This window comes from Syngnathus leptorhynchus, chromosome 6 (genome assembly GCF_054491065.1).
Source record: "Syngnathus leptorhynchus isolate UIUO chromosome 6, UIUO_Slep, whole genome shotgun sequence".
NCBI classification, from domain to species: domain Eukaryota; kingdom Metazoa; phylum Chordata; class Actinopteri; order Syngnathiformes; family Syngnathidae; genus Syngnathus; species Syngnathus leptorhynchus.
Window position 1 is genome coordinate 12031892 of NC_141200.1, and position 19574 is coordinate 12051465.

Below are 19574 nucleotides of genomic sequence, written 5' to 3' on the forward strand. Positions count from 1 at the left end.
TACGAGTACCAGATGTTTATTGGTAAGTCTGTCAGGATTCTTGGCGTGGATGAATAGGAATGGTTCTCAGTTTACCTCAATGTGTCTTTTGTACAATGTAAGTGGGTGTGCGCTCTTTAAAAGATTTTTTTCCCTCCCAAATGAGTTGTGCAAGGTATAAACCATGTTAATGGTGGGAGTTATAAACTTATTTGTGTCCTATGGAATTACCTCATGTGGGAAAAATATAGGAATATCTTAAAAAATATGTACACTATACACGTTGTTTATGTTGACAGTTATATGGATGTTTTCAAAATTGGTTGAAATGAGCATTTTGGTTTTGTCATAAGCACACTTACAGTATGTGCTTAACCCCCCCCCCCCCAAAATTCATGCAAGAATTAAGCATATTTTAGGGCAGGCTAAGATTATGCTGCAAGGAACGTTTCCAAGTTTTACAATCCTGCATCAAGATGTGCCTCGTCCAGTATTCATTTTTAGCATCTGACATTTCCACTATCAAACTCACAGTTGGCATTTCTTTGAGACGTTCCAAACACAATGTAAGAATTCAGAGTGGAAACATGACAGAATTATGAATGTTTTATTTACCATTTTCATTGCCATGAATTAGAAAACGAACTGATTCAAGTGAGTGTGCATTACAAAATATTTCTTGTCACTATTCAATACATATTGGCCCAACTAAACAAAGGTAACAGTGCGTGAAGGCATACACCTTCACCCACAACCGTCAAAATCAAACCCTTCATATCGTGAGACATCGTTTTGCTGCTTAAACATGTTTGACAGCAGACTGGAAGAACGTAAAGAATGACAGAGTGTCTAATCTACAGGTCTGTGGTGGTGGTGCTCGGTTAAAACCAAAAAATAATACTGCACCAACTCAATCTTACGTTTCCTTTCAGGGACAGAAATGCTGACCACATGAGAAAGGGAGCTATGAATAGGATTAGGTACTTTGTGGTCTGTAGTCTATACGACATGACGTCTTGAAGGTTGACATAAAGCTCCCCCTACCCGTTTGAGGTAGACAAAAAAAGAAACGGTTGTGAAACCGGTGGACATTCTAAGTTGGAGCGTGATGCCAAAATATATCTATATTTTTTTGCAGCCTACTTCAGTGCTTCAAAGAACTAACGAATGATTCACAAGTGGAGTCATAAATTAAATAAAGATTTCAATTCTTACAGGCGCGAGACATCAAATGAACATTAATGCCTGTGCAATGTGCATCCTGACAGTTAACCCCACACTCGCAAACAAAAGAACATGCAGGCACATTTTCAGGACTGCATTACCAGTTTGAAAAAAAAAAAAAAAAAACAAGCACCACCTCTTTTAAAGATATTAACACGCACGATAGAAATGTGGCACAATCAAAAGAATGTCAGCCACGGCGTGCAATGCTGTGTTTAGAACTGAACTTGACAAGATGATAGAACGGAAATATCAAACTGACTTTTTCCTCTCCTCACATTCTTTGGTCATCATATACAACAATGTCAACGGATAAATGTGCGCACGCACACACACACACAAATGGGCTGCCACACAAAGGCAACATGCAGTAACTGATCTGACATCAGAGCTGCATAAAAGCTGCACAAAAATGAACCGATTCATGAGACGGACGACTTTTTCCAGGTGTGGTACTTCTCACATTTGATGTGTGACATTAACAGATCCAAACCATCAACCCAACTTCTCAAAGTAGACAAACTGAGTGATTACGTAGAAAGAAAAATATATTTAGTTTTTTGTTTTGTTTTTAAGACAAAATAGTTACTTGCATTTACATTTGTGCGGCAGCTGTGCTTTTCAACGTTACATTTACTGACTGACTTCAATCTCCCATCGACTTTTCAAGCCACTTTTACAGAAGCCAAACACTACAGAGAAAGATAACTTAGAAGTCATGGGAGGCGTTTATTTGCTTCTGTCGCCACCTAGAGGCCGGTCACAGAATGAGCAAAGGCACAAAAACGCACTGTACACACACAAGTCCGAGTGCTCCTGCGTCAGCACGTTGGCCACTAAAAGGCCCCTCCCTCCCTCTCTTACCTTCACAACACTGGCTCTGTCCTTTTTTGGTGCACATCTCACACGAGAAAGACAACTTGAGTTTTCGTCTTGAGTTGACTCAGCCTTGCAGCTCCTCAAAACACGTCTCGCACACCCGCACGGGTTTTTTGGAGGACGGCGTCAGGGCGTTCCTTGACGAACACTCGGCGCAGAAAATATTCCCGCAGTGTCTGCAGTGATGCTGCAAGAAAAGGACAATGCACACAAAATTGAGTGTGAAAATATTCAGATAACGGCAAGTTTATTTTGGGGGTTGAAGTTTGCGGAGGCGTACAAGAATCAAAAATATTTACTAAATTCCTCAGAATGATGGAGTACACCTACAATTAAAAACCACAGAAATCAACATGTTTTAATTGACTTCTATCAAATCAAAATTACATAATTTGCATAAATTGCAGTCGTAACCTAAAACCTTTCTTCAGTCTGAGTCAAGGTTATTTATTATAGGTAATGAAAACAAACCAAGTAACTCAAACAAAGGTAGAAAAAACATTTTTGTCAATGAATGAAAGATAAAAACAAAAATATTTTAAATAAAAATAAACTAACTGAAATTATACTCCGTTTATTAAACTAACAAAATCTTTACCTATTTACTTAACAAAATTATACCCGAAAATGTACTTTGTTTTCATCTGTGTCAATTTGTCAACAGTATGTTTTATTTCACTGTTGCTACGTATATGTCACCACAGTTTACTTGATTGACACTTAAGTGGCTTTTATGTTGGACAAGACAAAGAAACAAAAGAGTGAGATTGTGTGTCATAGTATCGGAGCATTTTTAAGAGTACAGACGCCATTGGATCTTATTCTGCTGATCGGTCATAATGCCGCCGGTTGGAGTCTTGTTATAGTGTGAATGGTCTTTATCTGAACTTCCTTCTTACCTTCCTGACAGTGACAGAGAAGCCTTTGCCACACGCCATGCAGTTCTGCACCTCGTGATCCTCTGCCCATTTCCTGGTAAGACTCTGGGACTGCTTAATCTTAAGAACCAAACGCAGCAGATATGAAGCAACTTTTCTCTGAAAAGCTACGCCTCGGTAGGGGTCTGTCGCTCACTAACCTGGAGGGACTGGTTCTCTCGGCCCAGCTCCTGCATGGCTGCCGTCGTGTCGTCAACTTTGCGCCTCAGTTCCAGCACCTTGGCTTGGAGCTTCTCAATTTCTCCTTCTCCCTTGACACACCTTCATTGCAAAGGCAAGTCAGGATTGGTTGCAGCGCTAAGCATTTTCCGCCGGGGGGGGGGTGAATGTCCCACACCTTTCCAAAAGCGCACGTCTCTCATCCTGGTTGTGTTGGACAGTGGCCTCCAGCACAGCAATTTCCCCCCTCAGCTCGTCCGTCTGCTTGTCCAGCTCAGACACTCGTCGCTGGCTACTCTGCCACTCTCTCTTTAGGGTGGCCACGTTTTCATTCAGCGCTGTCATCTGGGTACCCATTTTCGCCTCCACTTCCTCTACTCGCTTCACCTGCTCATCTTTGGCTCGCTTCTCGGAGGACTGCGAGAGGAGGTGACAAAAATAGCCATTTGAGCAACACAAGACAGGATTATCGCCGTGATTTTAGCCCCAAATGGATCCTCCTGACAATCGTGGGTCAGGCCCGATTCTCGTAATGCCTCCACGTGTGTGGCGTCTTCAGCTTGCTCTCGGCTGCTCGGAAGAATGTCTGACCTCAAATTCAATATGTTTCATGTTTTTGACCCGACTTCATACCGTGTGCGAGGACAAACAAGCACAGTGACGTGCAGCCAATCAGAAAGCGAGGTGATGAGGTGAAGCGGAACAGATATCCTGTATTTAGTATTATTGTCGCATTATTTTTTTTTTAATTGCATAATTATGTTACAGTGACACCTTTGCACAACATGGTGTTCCTTTATTTTGTTAAGCTTGATACTGACACATTGCCATTAGTGACAAAGCTTTCATTAGCAAACTTTAACTTCATGATTTGGTTGAACCAGTTCTCTTTTATGTGCCAGTCATACAATGAATCTCAACTGGCAATGACAACCAGCTTTAAGCAACCGTTGCCTCTTTATAAAGAGCTGTTAATTTTTTTTTTTTACAGTGATGGTAATAAAATGTGCTAGGGAATAATTTTAACGGTGTATTGGAAAAAGTTCAAGTGAGTTTAAGCAAGTTTAAATGTGTTTAAATCGCATGGAAAGGGTCAAATGCTATTGCCGAGATTTTCACGCATTGAGGCTAATTAAATCAAATGAAACTTTTACTAAGTGTACAAAATATGTGCAAGATTCCTTCCTTGACTGAGCCTACCAGCTGATCTTGGAGATCTTTGGTTTTGGCGAGAAGCTGATCCGCTCTTTGATTGCAGGTGTCCCTGGTGGTCTGGTGTTCTTTCTGTTCCTGTTGGAGGGTACCCTGCGCAATCTCCAGCTGGCTCTGCAGCTCCAGTTTCTGCTGGATCAACAGCTGCTTGGCTTCTTGCAACTCTCGCAGATCCTGAAGTACCACACACACGATCTTTGGATTTGTACATATTCATTGTTCGCGATGGGAGTCACACGCCGCTCTCTCTGGTCCAGCAGCTGATGAATTTACATTGTAGGTCAAAGTGGCAGATTCCAATTTTGTCATTTGAACCATGTAGCGTAATTCCAGCCTTAGACACATTTCACTATAGGTTTGGTGAGCTGAATGGAACATAAAAACTGTTGTTTCAACAAAGTATTTCAAGTGTAACATTTCAAATTCTTGTACTGTTTTCCTAAACGATGAGTCAAAAGGATGGTAAGAATAAAATAGCCTTTATCAGATAACGAACAACCTTGCAAGGAACTGACCTTGTCACTCTTTGCTGTTAGCGTTTTCATCTCCGAAGTCAGCCTGGTGTTGTTCTTTTCCAGGTAACTCTTGTCTTTGAGCAGCTCCTCCATTTTGCTTCTCTCCTTCTCCAGGTCCGCCTTAAGTTGACCCTAAAACACCAGCATTGGGCAGATGTCATACTCAGCCTTTTAGCTGCAAATCCTCGTCCTTCATGTTCCAAAACTACGGCCACAGCGGACACATCATTGACACCATTATCACAAATGATATCCAATACAAGAACTTCAATATTATAACTTTACAAAAATCAAAGGTTATGTTGACCGTCTAACAGTTTTTAGTGTGATATGATATGATTGATATCAGTGTCAATACTGATATCAATCATATCACCATAGGGCATAGGCGTCAAACTCAAGGTCCGGGGACCAGATACAGCCCACCACATCATTTTATGTGACCCGCAAAGAAAAAAAACATTGTTTTCACTTTTTGAAAGTAGAGATATTGCGAGCAATTTGTTTTACCATTCATTTTTTTAAACTATTTGAAAAGTTTATCCTGGTTTCTGATTTCAAAACTAGTTATTCATCAGTTTGTTGTGTAGCCTACACTGTATGTGTATAGAAGACGTTGAACAGTCATAATGGCCCTCCGAGGGAAACTATGACTACAAAGCAGCCCGTGACAAAAATGAGTTTGACACCCCTTGCATAGTTTGTTGTATGCGACCACATTAATAGAGGAAGCCAAGTATTTGCATGGAGATCTTCCTTATGTCCAATGTCTCACCTGTGCCTTCTGGAGATCTTTCAATGATTTCTCCTGCTGCTGGATTCGCTGATCTCGACTACCGAGCTCCTGCTCCAGAGAATTCCAGCTTTTCTTTTGCTCTTGGATCTGACTTTCTAACGCAGTCTGATGGGTCTGGTTAGCTGCCAACTCCTCCTGGTTCAACCGTAGTTTGTCCTCAGCTACCTACAAGTCAATAAATATTATTTAGATACTGTGTGTGTGATCTCAAGTGAGTGAAATTTAACTTGGGTGGTTGCGGTTTACAATTCTCATTCAATGTAAGGAAACAGCGCTGTTGAATTGATACTTTTATAGACTGCTCATTTTATTTCATTCCGTTTCTCTCTCTCTCGCACACACGCATATCTTTAAATGATATAAAACCTACTTTGAGGTCTTGCTGTAGTGCTGAAAGCTCAGACTCTTTTCCATAGAGGTCCGACTGAAGCTTAGTGAGGCTTTCGCGACTTTGTTCTAAAGCCTTTTGTAGCTCTGCTGTCTGGCTCCTCTCAGAAGCCAGCTGCTGGCTAACTTCTGTTGCCTGCTCCCTTAGTTGGCGTTCTTCCTCCACCTGGATGAGACAAACCAAATGGTTCATAAACACTCAGATAACACCATCTAGCTAAATCGATGGCTCGTATAAAACAATAATCGTCTCGTACTTACTTTCTTAACACTGACTTCCCGTAACTCTGCAATTTCTCCTTTCAGCGTCTTTATCTCCTCCTCATAGCTTACAGTGGCGATCTTAAGTTGCTCCTCCAGCTTCCCCAACTTTTGGTCCTTCTCCCTCAAAGACTTTGTGTTCTGCTGTTCCAATGATACCAACTCCACTTTCAGCTTCTTCTCTACCTGACATTTCAGGAGAGAAAATAATGTTCAAACACTGTTTATTACAACAACCACAACAAAATCTTCATTGAACATTGTTGATCCTTTTTTTTTTTTTTTTTTTTACACGCCTTTTTTCAGCACTTACTTCTCTCATCTGCTCCAGTTGTTGCTTAGATTCCGTCATTGCCTTGCTGATGCTCTCGTTACTCTTCTGAAGATCCCCTCTTGCCTTTTCATAGGACTTTTCCTATGAAGTGAAGACACACTCATGTTTCTTGAAGTAAAAAACGAGATAGTCAAAGCTTTTAATCTGGTCACTAATTGGAACTTCCCCTAACTTCTTAAGTGGGTATTTGACCATGTAATACTTGAACCTACTGACCAAATGCTTGTTCACTGAAGCAGTAAGTCAAGTATGCTTTTAAGATCTGATACATATGGAATGAAATAAATGCTGCCTGGGGCAAGGAAAATATATGGAACCCCAGGACAACTAGGACTAGCGTGCCAAAAGCTGACATCAGTGCCCCCTTTTTACACAAACGGGATTATGCCTTTCCTCTGCGTCATGTGTTTGTGCAAATACTGTGTATAATTAACTGGAACTGACCTTTTCCTCCATGGCTGCCTTTTGAGTCTTCCTTTCTGTGTCCAGTTGACGCTCACATTCTTTCAGGGCCTTGCGGGTCTTGCCGAGACTTTCCTGAGTGGAAGTCAGCTCTTTCTTTAGAGACTCTTTCTCCTGTTGGACCTTGAGCAAGTCTGCAGCAAACCCCTTTGCTTTCTTGTCCCATTCTGCATGCTGAACCTCCCCTTCTTGGGTCAGCTTGGCCACATTGAGCTCAAGAGCAGCTTTGCCCTGCTCGTAGCACTCCAATTGCTTCTGGATGTCACTCAACGAGGAAGTCTTTGTCTTTATTTCCTCTTGAAGCGTCACGTTCCTAAATGGAGCAACTGACTGTCAATTGTTAAAATGAAACGGAAAGGGTGATCTAGAAATATTGTACGCTGATTGGATACATTTGTTGCAAAATTGCATTATGAAATATATCTCCATGAAATGTTACATGTACATCTATTATGGCGCATTCTGACTTGTCAACAAATTCTAGTTATATCATACCGGGGCTCCCCAGTTTGTGAACCATATATCTACTGTTTCCATCCATCAATTTTCATACTCACGCTGCTTTTTCATTGTCCAGCAAAAGCTGCAGCTCCTTAACTTTTTGTTTGACCTCAGATGCCTCCTTCTGCAGATTCTTCACTTCTTTTCGCGTTTGATCCCTTGCAGCCTGCACCTCTGCCACCTGTGCTTCCAGTTTCTAAGATAGAAGTTTCAATCATTAGTTTCAACAATTTGTCAAATCCATTTGACACCTTTGCACATATACCGTAATCCAGTTGGGACTGACCTTATTGAGCCCCTCAAGCTTCTCTACATGTTGCTCCGAGGCCAGACGTTTGTCCTTGTACTCCTTAAGAGATGCTTTCAATTGACTGCACTGTTTCTGACTCTCCTCAAGTCTCTGTGCCTGCTCCTCGACTGTCTTCTGAACTTCAATAAGCTCCTTCACAAGATAGCATTCATAACCAAGATGTCAACCAAGTCCTTAGTTTGCATTTCATTTTCAAACCTAACACAAGACCAGATCTGAAAACCACTGAAGCCAACAACTCACCTGCTGCTTGTCCTGTAGTGCATGCTGGGCAGAGTCTAGGTTGTTCTCCAGGTTGACCTTCTGTGCAGCCTTGGCTGCCTCGGTAGACCGCAACATCTCAGTTTTTGCCTTCAGCTGGTTGAAAACAGGCCACATCCAAAGTTGAAATTTATTCAGAACAGATCACCTTGCCCTTAAGACTAAAAGAGATTGATTGCCAATGGCTACCTGAGAGTCCAGCTGAGTCACCTTCTCCTTGCTGTCTGCGAGCTGAGCGGCGAGCTCAGTGACAGAAGTCTCCAGAGTGTGGGCCCGGTCCTGGGATGAACGCAGCAGAGTTTTCTGATCCTGAACTTGTTTATGCAAATTGTCCTGGGCTTGCTTGTTGCTCTCCGATTGATTCTTCATCTTGTCTGTCAGCTGGATTACCTTCGTATCAAGACAACAAGAAAGTGTTAAAATCTACATCAATACAGATTTATACATTTTTTGTTATGATTACAACATAAGTAAAGGATCTTGTACAATTCCATTTTCTAAAGCACTTGCTTTCATTCAGGCATATGCCTATGCTGGTGATGAGGTTGTGAGGTGGTGTGAGGTCTTTCTATTGTAAAACAGGAGCCTAAGACCAAAAGTTGGGAAAAGAAACAAACTATTTCATGAAGCACTTCTTTGTAAATGCTGAACTTCAAAGTTAGTGACTTAGTAATAGAATACATATTGTGCCGGTCACACTAACATGGTAGGAACTAGGTAAGGAATAACACTACCTTATGAAGTCTTTGTTATAGGCTTCACTATGTAAAGGTCCAGCCCTATACTAGTCAATTACAAGAAAGTCTGTTCTTAATCACTTATTATTTTCAACTGTTTTATATAAAGTACCTGAAAATGATACTTGAGTTAAATTGAAGGTATCTTAATGTAAAATAAATTTGATGGAAGTTTAAGTCACTTTGTAGAATATTACCCTGGTGAAAGTCAAAGTACCTGTACTTAAGCATCAAAAGTAATTTTCTACTATCAAATGTTCTTAGTTATCAAATGAAAAAGTAAATTATTTAAAAAAAAATATATCTATTGGAATTTGGTTTATATAATTTTCTCAGAGAAAGAGAGACATCTGTATTTTTTGCGTGTAAACAAGTTAATCATCTGCACAAGTTATCCGAAAATGAAAGTAGGGAAAACTGTGAATTAAATTACATCCATTTTAATTTTATGCTGTTTATTGACAACTGCACATTTTTGGTGAAAGAGTGACAACTCACTAACCTGTTCCTGTAGTGCGTGTTTTTTCTCTTTAAGTTGGTTGAGCAAAGCAGTCTCTCCCTCACCGGCTTGAATCTTGGCACACAAGTCTTCTCTCTCAGTTTCCAGTTGAGTCACAATGTCCTTACTTTTCTGCAGCAAGGCCTCCAAATTTTGGATCTTCTGGTCCTTATCTCCAATCTGGCGTAATACCTGCTCCAGGTCATTCTAAAGGTATTTGGAAGCAAACTAGAAGTTACTACACATTGGGTAATAATAATAAATAAGTGTTGTTGTTTTTTATACCAATATTTACAGTAATTGTTTTTTTTTCTTTCCAAACAGCCTGCAATTACTTTGTCGTTTATAAACCATAAATATATTCACATTCTTTAAGTGTTTGTCAAAAAATATTTACTTCAATAATGACATTACTACTGAATTTGCGTAGGTCAGCAATAGACTGTGGCACATTCCAACTTTGCGTACAAATTTAAATTACAGCGCTGATGAAAGAACAAAATTATTGGAAATCGAGGACTACCTGTACTGTATACTTTTTTTCAATGTTAGAAAAATAAATGGAATTTGTAGCTGCATTGCATGCATGTTGAGGGTTTAAGTACATTCCTGATTCTTGTGCGCAGTACCTGTGACTCACGGAGTTTGCCATTGGTGTTCTGCTGCAGTGCTTGCAGCTCCTGGTGTTGCTGCTTGGCTTTTTCCAGCTGGTGCTGCAGGTCTGTGTTCTTACTGGCACTTTCTTTCATCTACAAGATAACACTCAAATAGTCTCTTTTTTTTTTAACTGTATTCTGCATCATCTATGATGCTTATTATTTGAAAATCCAGCATTTCATTTATATCACGACACTGGATTTGTGTGGGTTTTTTTATGAATATGTGGTAGCTAAAATATGTACAGTACAACACCTGACACAATCAGGTTCATTTTTGTTCATTGTTCTCGACTGACATTAATTCAGAGCTAGCGTCCCTCTAGGTTCTATCTTGGATGTACCTGTTCTTCAGCACGTGAGAGTTTAAGCTGCAAGTCGGCTGCTTGCTGCTCTCTGTCCTTCAGTTTCTCTCCAGACAGCTGCCTCTGTTCTTTCAGACGGCCTTGCAGCTCACCCACTTGCCTCTCTGCCTCCAGTAGTTTTGCATGAAGCTAGACAGACCAGAGTGAAGATGAAGCTAGACAGACCACAGTGAAGATTATATCTGCCAAGAATCTTAATTTTCCTCACAGGATTAATTACATGTCTATTTATAAGGACTACTTCTAGCAATTGGCTACTGTTGATGAGCGTCTACTGATGATCATCTTGAAAATTCATCTCAAATCCAATCTCTAATGTACCAGGATGCTACAAAATTGGCATTGATAGATTGGACTCACCTGACCAATTTCTGTTTGCTGCTGAGCACCTTGGCTGTCCTTTTCTTCCCTTTGCTGTTCCAACTGTTTCCTCTCAACCTTTAGTTCGGCATGCTTTACCTCCAGGTCTGTAACCTCACCCTTCAACCTGGCCACTTCCTCCGTTTTCTCTCCAAGCTCTGCATTGGCTTTCTGCAAGGACGTCTCTGCTCCTGTGGCTCGGGCCTGCAGCTCCAGGATTTCCCGCTCTTTCTCTCTCAGGCTATGTTGGCCTGCTTTTTTGGCAGCTTTCTCTGTTTTTAGTTGCTCCTCTAGCTGCTGATACTCTTTTTCCTTGCGTCCCAGTTTTTCAGAAAGATTCTGGAGGAAGGAGGCAGACATAGGGAAGACATACGTAAGAAGGAATAGTGGTTGTCAGTAAAAAAAATAAAGTAAAATTAAATTGAAGTCCCGGAGCAAATATGCAAGAAAAGGCACCTGCATGTACTATATTGAAAAATGTGAGCAGAGCGGACCCACTAAACTTTAGTGACTAAAGGAAGGTTCTACGACAGCAGGCTTGGAATACTGTGGTACGTGTGTAGCACTTGCCCTTGTGTTAGTCCTGACAGTAAATATGACTAAAGACTGATAAAGAATACAAATAATTGCTGACATCAGAGGATGCTGCTAACTGGGGAGTGGGACAAGGCTCCTGGCCTTTCGAGATCTCAAACAAACCAAAGCAGCCGAGAACCATTGACAGCCTAATGGGAATTGCACTTATTCAACATCCTGCATCTAGCTCATCTGTCACTCACTCTTGCTCACCAACATGGTGCCCGCAGAAACCAGGTAGCCCCTAAAGCACCACACGAGTAGCCTGCGGGCCTGTTCTAAAAATAGCTAACCGATGACATTGCGAGTATGGTGTAGATGTGATTATTTAAAAATTTATTAAAATACATGTTGCATATTGGTATTCATCTAACCTTGTTAAATTGTGGTTGCTAATTATTACGAAAAGTCGGCGACACATTCAGTGTCTTCACATAGTTTCATTTGTAATTCGAGGTAATATGATCAAATTTCAGAAGGTCGTATCAAATAGGTATCCTTGTGCATCCATTGGTTGGTGGTTTAAACATTTCCTGTTTTGTTGGCCTTCCTGAAGCATTGACCTGTGTGATGTGTTAAAGTCTTTCTCGAAGAGTGGCAGAGAAATAGACAAAAGAGAAGCCCAAACTCAATGGTTGCCAATTCCCTCATATTACCTGGTTTTGTTGTTGAGCATTATTCAGGTCACTTTGAAGCTGGTGGATCTGCTGTGTATAGACAGCTGCTTCCTGTGGCCCCTTCTCCAGCTCTGCTTTCAGTTGTGATATAGTCATCTGAAAGAAAAGTTGGACTCAGGCATTAAAAGCCTTTTAAAAGGACCAAGAGTTAAAGAAGCTGAAAAAACATGGAAAATCAACCAGACGTTTGATGAAAATACATACAGGAGGAAAGCAAAGTATTTCATAAACAATACACAACTCAAATGGTCTTTACCTCCAGTTTACGAATCTCAAGCAAAGAATGATAGTTGAAGGGTTCAATATGTGGACGGAGAGGAGAAAGAGGAGGAAAACCGTTGTAGACAATGGGAAGTCACAATACAACAGTCACCATCAACCATCTCGCAGAACAGACAGCAGACTAAAGTCCCTGCAATTCATATAGTGACCGACTGGCAGCAATAATGCCCAATGTGCATTGGAATGCATTTAAAAAGAATAATAATAATAAAATAAAGTGCCCAGTGGGACTCAGTGTAGTTGTGACCACACCTTCTTATTGATAATTGTAGGGGTGAAAGTTATGCAAGTATATTGTACATAGTTTATTGAATTCCGCCCCCCCTCCCCGGGATCAATAAAGATATCGATCTATCTATTGCGTTGCTCGTTGTAACCGCTAAATGAATTCCACGAAATTAAGAAGTTTTTTGGGAGATAGAAGCTCTGCAAAAACATCCAATATTTCTTACACTTAGTCATCTTTAAGTTCCTCCATTAAATATGTATAACAGTGCCACCTAACGACCAAGGTGTGCACACTACAAGAAGCAGTACAATGTCCATTGAATGAAAGCATGATAAATATGAGCCAAATTGTCATTTGTTTCAATGAGGAATGATGATTTGAGTTTGTTCACGGAACAAATTGACGTTATAAATCTAAGTATCATTGTAGAAATATTTCAGATCCTGCTAGAAACATTCAGTGAGTGTCAAATGGAGGGCTGTTGTGTATGCGACAGAAATCCAAATATACAGCATACATTAGCGGGTAATTGGAGATGGGAGCCAATCAAGTGTTCCAATCTCACCTCTGAGGAAGTGAATTTAGCCTGCAGCTCCTCATAGTGGTTTCTGAGGTGCTCCGACTCCTGCTCTCTCTCACGAGTCATGCAGTCCATTAATGTCTGTACCTGCACAAGTTCCTTCTGCAGTACCTCAACATCCTCCACTCCCGGACGCTGAAGCTTAGGGACAGAGTAGAAGCAGTGAGTGCCACAAGAATACAGTTTTCCCCCACTAAAACACAGTTCGTTTGTACTCCTGCTATATTGTTCATTTTTAGGCGATTGTTATGGGCTCTTTTACAGTAAAGACAAGCCATGTTGGCAGTGACTATGTTCCTATCAAAGGCAACACTTGCACATACAGTACGTGGCGAGCCAGCCGTCCCATCAAAGGCAAGCAATAAAAAGCATGGACATTAGGCAAAGGCAAACGGCTCAAAGGGGCCGACTTGTATCTACCTACTATTGTTGCACCAGGTATTGGTACCAGTACGGTAACAGGAATTTTCGAGGGCAGAAATGATGCAAAGTTGTAAAGGTGGAAGGCGATCTTTGACAATTTGAGTCTGGATGAGTACTTTGCCACATTCACAGCACTCTAATTTAACTAGCACTATTTGCGTATTATAAAGGACTATGTGTGCACATTTTGAAGTGGCTTCGATGATCGCCCTCATTCGCTGAATTGCGGCGCGACCTGCACAATGCATTTGGCGACAAGACTGCATGTCTATTTCATCCATAGGTGCATGCGTGCTGGCCATTTTTGGACAAATGCTCAACAATAATGGTGTTTGGCCATGAAAAAAGTATTTCAATTTAAATCAATTCTTAATGGTCAAAACCCCTTCCCCAGTTCGTACAGTAAATTGACGTTCATTGAATCGAGGTAAATCCATATTTAGAATTGCACACAGTCAATGTAGTACCACATTGTGCCGCAAAATGCCCAGCAGCACTGAGGTCAACTGGAAACTTATTGTCAAGTCAAATGTATCACAAAAGTGTCTCAAATGTTTTCACATGCCCAGAGTTGACAAATATTAACGATATATTGTTTGTGGTACCAGTTCAGTCTGGAGTTTCTCATTCTCTTTCTTCTCTTGCTGAAGCAGCTCAGTTACACTGGAAAGCTTCTGGTCAGCAGCTTCCCTTAAACTCTTCTCTTCGTCATAACGGGACTTTATATCTAGAGAATGACACAAGACTAAATTAGTTCATCAATATTATCAAATAGAATAATAAAAGCCAAGTGGATGGACTGGCCATCAATGGGACGTTATTTCCTTGCCCACACTAACCTACTATCTCTGTGGCCAGCTGGGCGGCTTTCTGCCTCATGTTAAATTTTTCTGTCTCTGATTCGCTTAACTTCTTTTCTAGTACTGAAGGGGGGCAGAGACACACATTAGTGACATTGTTATCATCTTGCATATGCATACATGTGGGTGTTTTGCAACCCCCACCTGAATCCTCTGAGCTCATCTGTCCGTCATTCTGTGGGATTGAGGGAAAACATTGTGACACCATACCACAAGACAAAGCATCCTCACGATGTTGATAACAAACGATTTCACAACATTTCTAATGAGTGAAGCCTCTTTAACACAAGTTGAAACATCTTGAAGGAATTACTTGCTTCAGGTGTCCTTGGACTTTGTCTAATTCTTTTTTCAGCTCCCCGGAAAACCATCTTTCTTCCTAATAGAAAGCATATCAAATAAATATTTAGATTAACAAAAATTACTGTGCAGTTTAAAGTCCAGGAAAGCACTTACCTTAAGTGATGTATGAAGGTCCTGAACTTCCTGTCGCAACATTGATAGGTCTTCCCTAAATTAAAGACAGGAATCATATTTGTTTAGAATTACTGCTAGGCATAGTTATTGCTCAATACATTTCCAACTTCACAGCAATTAACTTGGGATTAGTCATGATTGTACCTTCAAATCTAGCCCCAGGATAATTGATAGGGATGATCATGGTAATCAATAAATTTATTGTAAGAATTCAGTCCACCGTGTGAAAGTGATTCTTGCTCCATTGTGTATTAACACAAATGAGGATCCAAATATTGATTGCAGAGGTTCTATTGATCCAATTTCAACAAATAAACAGATTAAAGACCAACAAGGCTATGAATTTTCAGCTGAGGTAACTTGGGAGACAGTAAAGTGTGTGTGTGACGATGATCATTGGTACTTTGACTTTAAAAGATTCTTTGAAAACAAATGAGGCTTCATGCCGATTAATGCTACTTTCAGTGGAAGTTTAGAGTCAAAGTCAACATGAAAAACAAAGCAAGTTCCACATATCGCATTTCAACCAACCACGTGACTTTGCCTTCCAAAAGGTTTCTTTAGTTTACATACTTGAACACAAATAGTGGCGTGACACATGTACACGGATAATACAGCAATACTCACAGACATCAAGCCTTTAACTAGTACAAAAAATGACTCATATTACAGCATGAGTCACTTAAAGCAATAGCAGTGTAAAGAATGAGGAAGCAGTGTTCTTTGTAAATACAATCAAAAAAGAATAGTGCTTCTTCTTCTTCTTGTACAGCATGACAGTACAGTATTATACTCCCTCCTAGTGGCCAAGTCGGTACACCGGAAGGAGCTGCAGAATGAGTTGGGTTGCAGCATTAACTCATGATGCACAAACTGATTAATTCTTCACCATTTGATTACTCGATCTTGTTTGTCAAATAAAGTATTATAGAGTGCTACACAAAAGACATGGCACTTTTTTTTCCATTGTTCTGGACGGACGTTCTATTAATTTCAATGAGGAAATGGGATTTGATATACAAGTGTGAGCGAATCAAACCAAGTGTGAGCGAATTAAACTTGTATCTCAAAGCACCACTTTAATTCAATATTTTTCCCCACAAATGAATATGATCATTTTGGTTTATAGATTCCAACTTTGTGTAAATATGACATTACAAGCCTAAGAGTAAAGAATGCAAACATTCTCCTACAATAGAAATCATCACCTACCGAAAATCAGGGGCTTCTACAGTGGCAAATGGGTGCAAGCCTTTCAACACAAACTTTGTCGCTGCACAATGACATTCATCAGTCCTTTCGTTAGACATTTTGATCCTCCCTGCCTCCGTGAACCGATAAGCTAGAGGTACAGTACTGCTGGCATCCGAACCAGTCAGTGTCTCTTGTCGTCATCTAAAATAAAACATGAGACGCAATTTGCATGACAGATTTTACAATTATAGAAATAGAGCGAGCACGAAAAGCTGTGTTTGTCAGTTACCTCAAGTAAAACTGCACATCGGGCTCGGGCTACTGTTGCTAGGTTGTTGACTGACCCTCCGCAGCGGAATCTCCGCATGAACATGTCATACCGTTACACTAATGACATGCCGCGTGTACAAATGCTTTTGCATATTAGAGGTATTCCCTCCCTTTGATATAATTTCAACATTAAAATATAACCAAACCTTGGAGCGCTTCAGCCTCATAGGTGCCATCATTGTCTACGTTACGTGTCTATGCATGTTGCATAGCGTGCAAAGTGACGTAATTCGTGCTGACTAGAATCGCTAAGGGAATTTTTAGCAAAATAGCAAACGATTCCAAGGAATTGGTAACGTGGAAACCAGGTCTCAACAAGAACTGGTTCTCAATTCCCATCCCTAATCATGAAAAATGTCCGCCTCAGTGGACTTAGTTTCAAGATTGATGGTGAAAGAGAATCTTAATGGTTCTGGTGCTCTCTGTTGAGATTATCGGACCAGACCACACAACATCACCAAAATTGCAAAATGACAGATGTTCTACCTTTATTTTGGTTGTCTGTCACAGATTATTATTATTTTATTTTTTTTTACAATTTGATAAATCCTTATGTGTGTACCAGGCCTCAGTCAAACACCCAATATAATAAGGGGTACAGAAGTAATGGATAAAAATCAATCCCACCTAGTGGGGGCCACATGAGCAGGAAGGTCTCCAGTGTCGTGGAACAGCTCGTAATGCTTGAACAAGTCCTCTGCTGAGCTGTGGGACTTCATGCATTGAGGACAGATGAAGCCCTAAACACAGATGCCAATGTAATAATAAGTTAATTATGCCAGGCCTGCTAATTAGGAAGAAAAAAAAATCTAACAATTTATTTAACTACCTCAGAAGTTTGCTCATGGTTAACGTCTGTGCTGGGCTGCTCCGACTCTGCATTCTGGGCGCCTCCTTTTCCAGGAGTCTGGAAAACAGAGAAACAGAAAGGGATCAGCTAAACTTGAAAATAAGAGCAAGCTTTCTAAATGACTTTCAATAATTACCTTTATGACTTGCCATAGCATTAGCTACTAAGTATACTTGCATGTGCTGATGACAAATACGTACAAAAACTATCTAAAAAAATTCTTGGCAGAAAAAATAAACCAGTTTGAGAGGTTTGTAATATTGGACACAAATTTAATACAGCACATTGCAGTTTAACAAAATTTGTAACCTACCTGTAAGCTACAACCTACTATTGCATTGTTATCCTTCTGAATAGCAGTGCTTGGCCTGCAGGTAATTAAATAGGTGCAGCAATGGGTCCTGTATGTTGCACGGATGAGAAATTTGGCTCTTTATTCATCTCTTGTGCATTTTAAACTTATTATTGTCAGTTAATGTTGGGTAAGAGAGATATTATCCTTATAACTGTTTGGTTCTAATTGCCAAATGAGGACAAATGGAATGATTAAAGAATATGGGATATTGCAACAGTTATTTGAAGGCTTTAACATATACTGTGGAACAAATCAATTGGAACATAAGTGGGGAGTGTGTGAGTGAAAGTCCAAGGTCCGGACAACAAGATGAAACAGTTAATTTGTATGGCCTCGTCAGCCTCATCAGGTTACAGCACCGAAGTTTTCCCACATCACGAATCAGGACAGGACGTTTTCACTGATAGCTCTAAGTGGTGCAGTTATTCAAATGCTCTTAATGGTTACGTGCTGGAAAATAACACCTTCACTCTGAAGTACTGTAAAGCAGGGAGGGTCACCTCATTGGAGCTCTATTGGAGAAAGGTCTCACCTCCATCATGTGGCCCATTCACTTTTTTTTGTTGATACATGAGATAAGTCTTTATCTGTCAGGACTCGGGACTGTGGGCCCATAATATGGTAGGAACTTGGAGGCGGGCTGTAAATCTGCATCATTACACACTTCTTCACTCATTTCAAACATTAACCAAAACTGCAGTCTGACTTCATAGGAAAGAAATAATAATAATATTGATCATCTAAACATAAGCATTACATTAATCTATATAGTAGTTACTTGAAGGCTATTTTTGTATTACTATTGAGAAATGTAATAGGCTCAATTTAGCCAATAACCTTAAACCTTTCACATGCCATTCAGTGAGGATGACGTTAATCTCTTATGAAGCCAAATGTAAAAGTGGTGCTGTCTTGAATGGGCAGAGATTTCGCCACATTACACTGTTTCATGGAAATGGAGTCATATACATATGTTTAGCAAATAAACGCGACAGTGAGTTATGAGGAAAACACTGTTCCCATACAAACAAGGTCACGTCACTGTCGTCTGTTGCAATGAATGAGATGTATTGAATAATCGCATGATGATTCACGACTAAATGGGTGGTTAAACTGAAGAAAAAAAAAAAAGAATGTCGCATCAGTTAGTATACAGCTAACGTCCATTAGCATTTAAGAAATGGTTGATGAATCAACCCAACATTGTATAGCTAACGGAAACAGATAAAGTGCGTGTATTTGCTGGCTAGTGATGTTATCTTTATATATATAACACCCTCACATGCGTTTACAGGCTGCCAAACTATGCAGCGGTGTTTTTTATTGTAAAATATACGTTCTCTATCGATAAAGCCACTGAATAAAGTAGCCTCCCTCAATTTAAACGGGTTAGCATTAAATGCTAACTTTGGCCGCCCATCATAAGGAGCGCTTGATATATTGACTGCGACTTGGCGGGATGTGCTATTTTCCGCCATTGTCAGTAAATCGTCCTCTCGAACAAATGACTCCGCCCATCCGCGACATTTTGTGATGTAAAAGGGGCGCCCCCTGTATAAACCAGGGATGGGCCTACGTTTAAAAAAAAAATCATATTTGGCTCCAGTAAACCTCATATTGCGCGGAATGTTGTCATGGAAGCTTACCATTTGTAATATCCGTCTGAACATGGCCTTCTCAGAGTTTGTCCCAACACGAACCTGAATCGGTTTCACGTTTGCGTCGCTGTACCACAGACACCTGACCAAGACCAGACAGAGAGAAACAGAGAAGGGGCGGGTCCTTGGAGGTGCTGTACAGTGGACTACACAAGTCCTGTCTAGAAATACAAACGCACTTAACTGGTGGATCGTTGGTTGGTGGCGATTTAAAATAATAATAATAATAATAATAATAATAATAATAA

The 19574-nt window shown here is 40.4% G+C and overlaps 1 protein-coding gene across 6 annotated transcripts; it reads right to left on the reverse strand.

Annotated features, from left to right (window-relative positions):
* Window positions 1–570: 570 nt before the first annotated feature.
* On the reverse strand, window positions 571–19455 carry eea1 (early endosome antigen 1). Of its 6 annotated transcripts, XM_085914678.1 has the most exons (29): window positions 19315–19455; window positions 17293–17370; window positions 17091–17203; window positions 14919–14973; window positions 14776–14841; window positions 14607–14637; window positions 14442–14525; window positions 14208–14329; window positions 13165–13320; window positions 12068–12184; window positions 10836–11174; window positions 10455–10604; window positions 10084–10203; window positions 9458–9661; window positions 8408–8608; window positions 8201–8314; window positions 7934–8089; window positions 7704–7843; window positions 7129–7459; window positions 6664–6765; window positions 6351–6536; window positions 6069–6255; window positions 5682–5863; window positions 4907–5038; window positions 4380–4565; window positions 3358–3596; window positions 3161–3281; window positions 2982–3080; window positions 571–2269 (listed from the first exon to the last, which is right to left on the reverse strand). In XM_085914678.1, exons 1-29 carry the CDS (start codon window positions 19336–19338, stop codon window positions 2147–2149), a joined length of 4158 nt encoding a protein of 1385 aa, XP_085770804.1. In that variant the 5' UTR covers window positions 19339–19455; the 3' UTR covers window positions 571–2146. The 6 variants fall into 6 exon arrangements, with proteins under 6 accessions (XP_085770804.1, XP_085770805.1, XP_085770807.1 ...); XM_085914679.1 differs by lacking the exons at window positions 17293–17370; window positions 19315–19455 and adding an exon at window positions 16152–16334; XM_085914681.1 differs by lacking the exons at window positions 17293–17370; window positions 19315–19455 and having other exon boundaries at window positions 14780–14841; window positions 17091–17177.
* Window positions 19456–19574: the final 119 nt, after the last annotated feature.

Excerpts from the sequence above, each read along its gene's own strand:
- eea1 (XM_085914678.1), bottom strand. The coding sequence starts at position 19,338 with ATGTTCAGACGGATATTACAAATG. Across the intron at positions 9,662-10,083 it reads GCAAACTCCGTGAGTCACAG|AATGACCTGGAGCAGGTATT; the intron begins GTACTGCGCACA and ends AAATACCTTTAG. Across the intron at positions 3,597-4,379 it reads AAGATCTCCAAGATCAGCTG|TCCTCCGAGAAGCGAGCCAA; the intron begins GTAGGCTCAGTC and ends CTCCTCTCGCAG.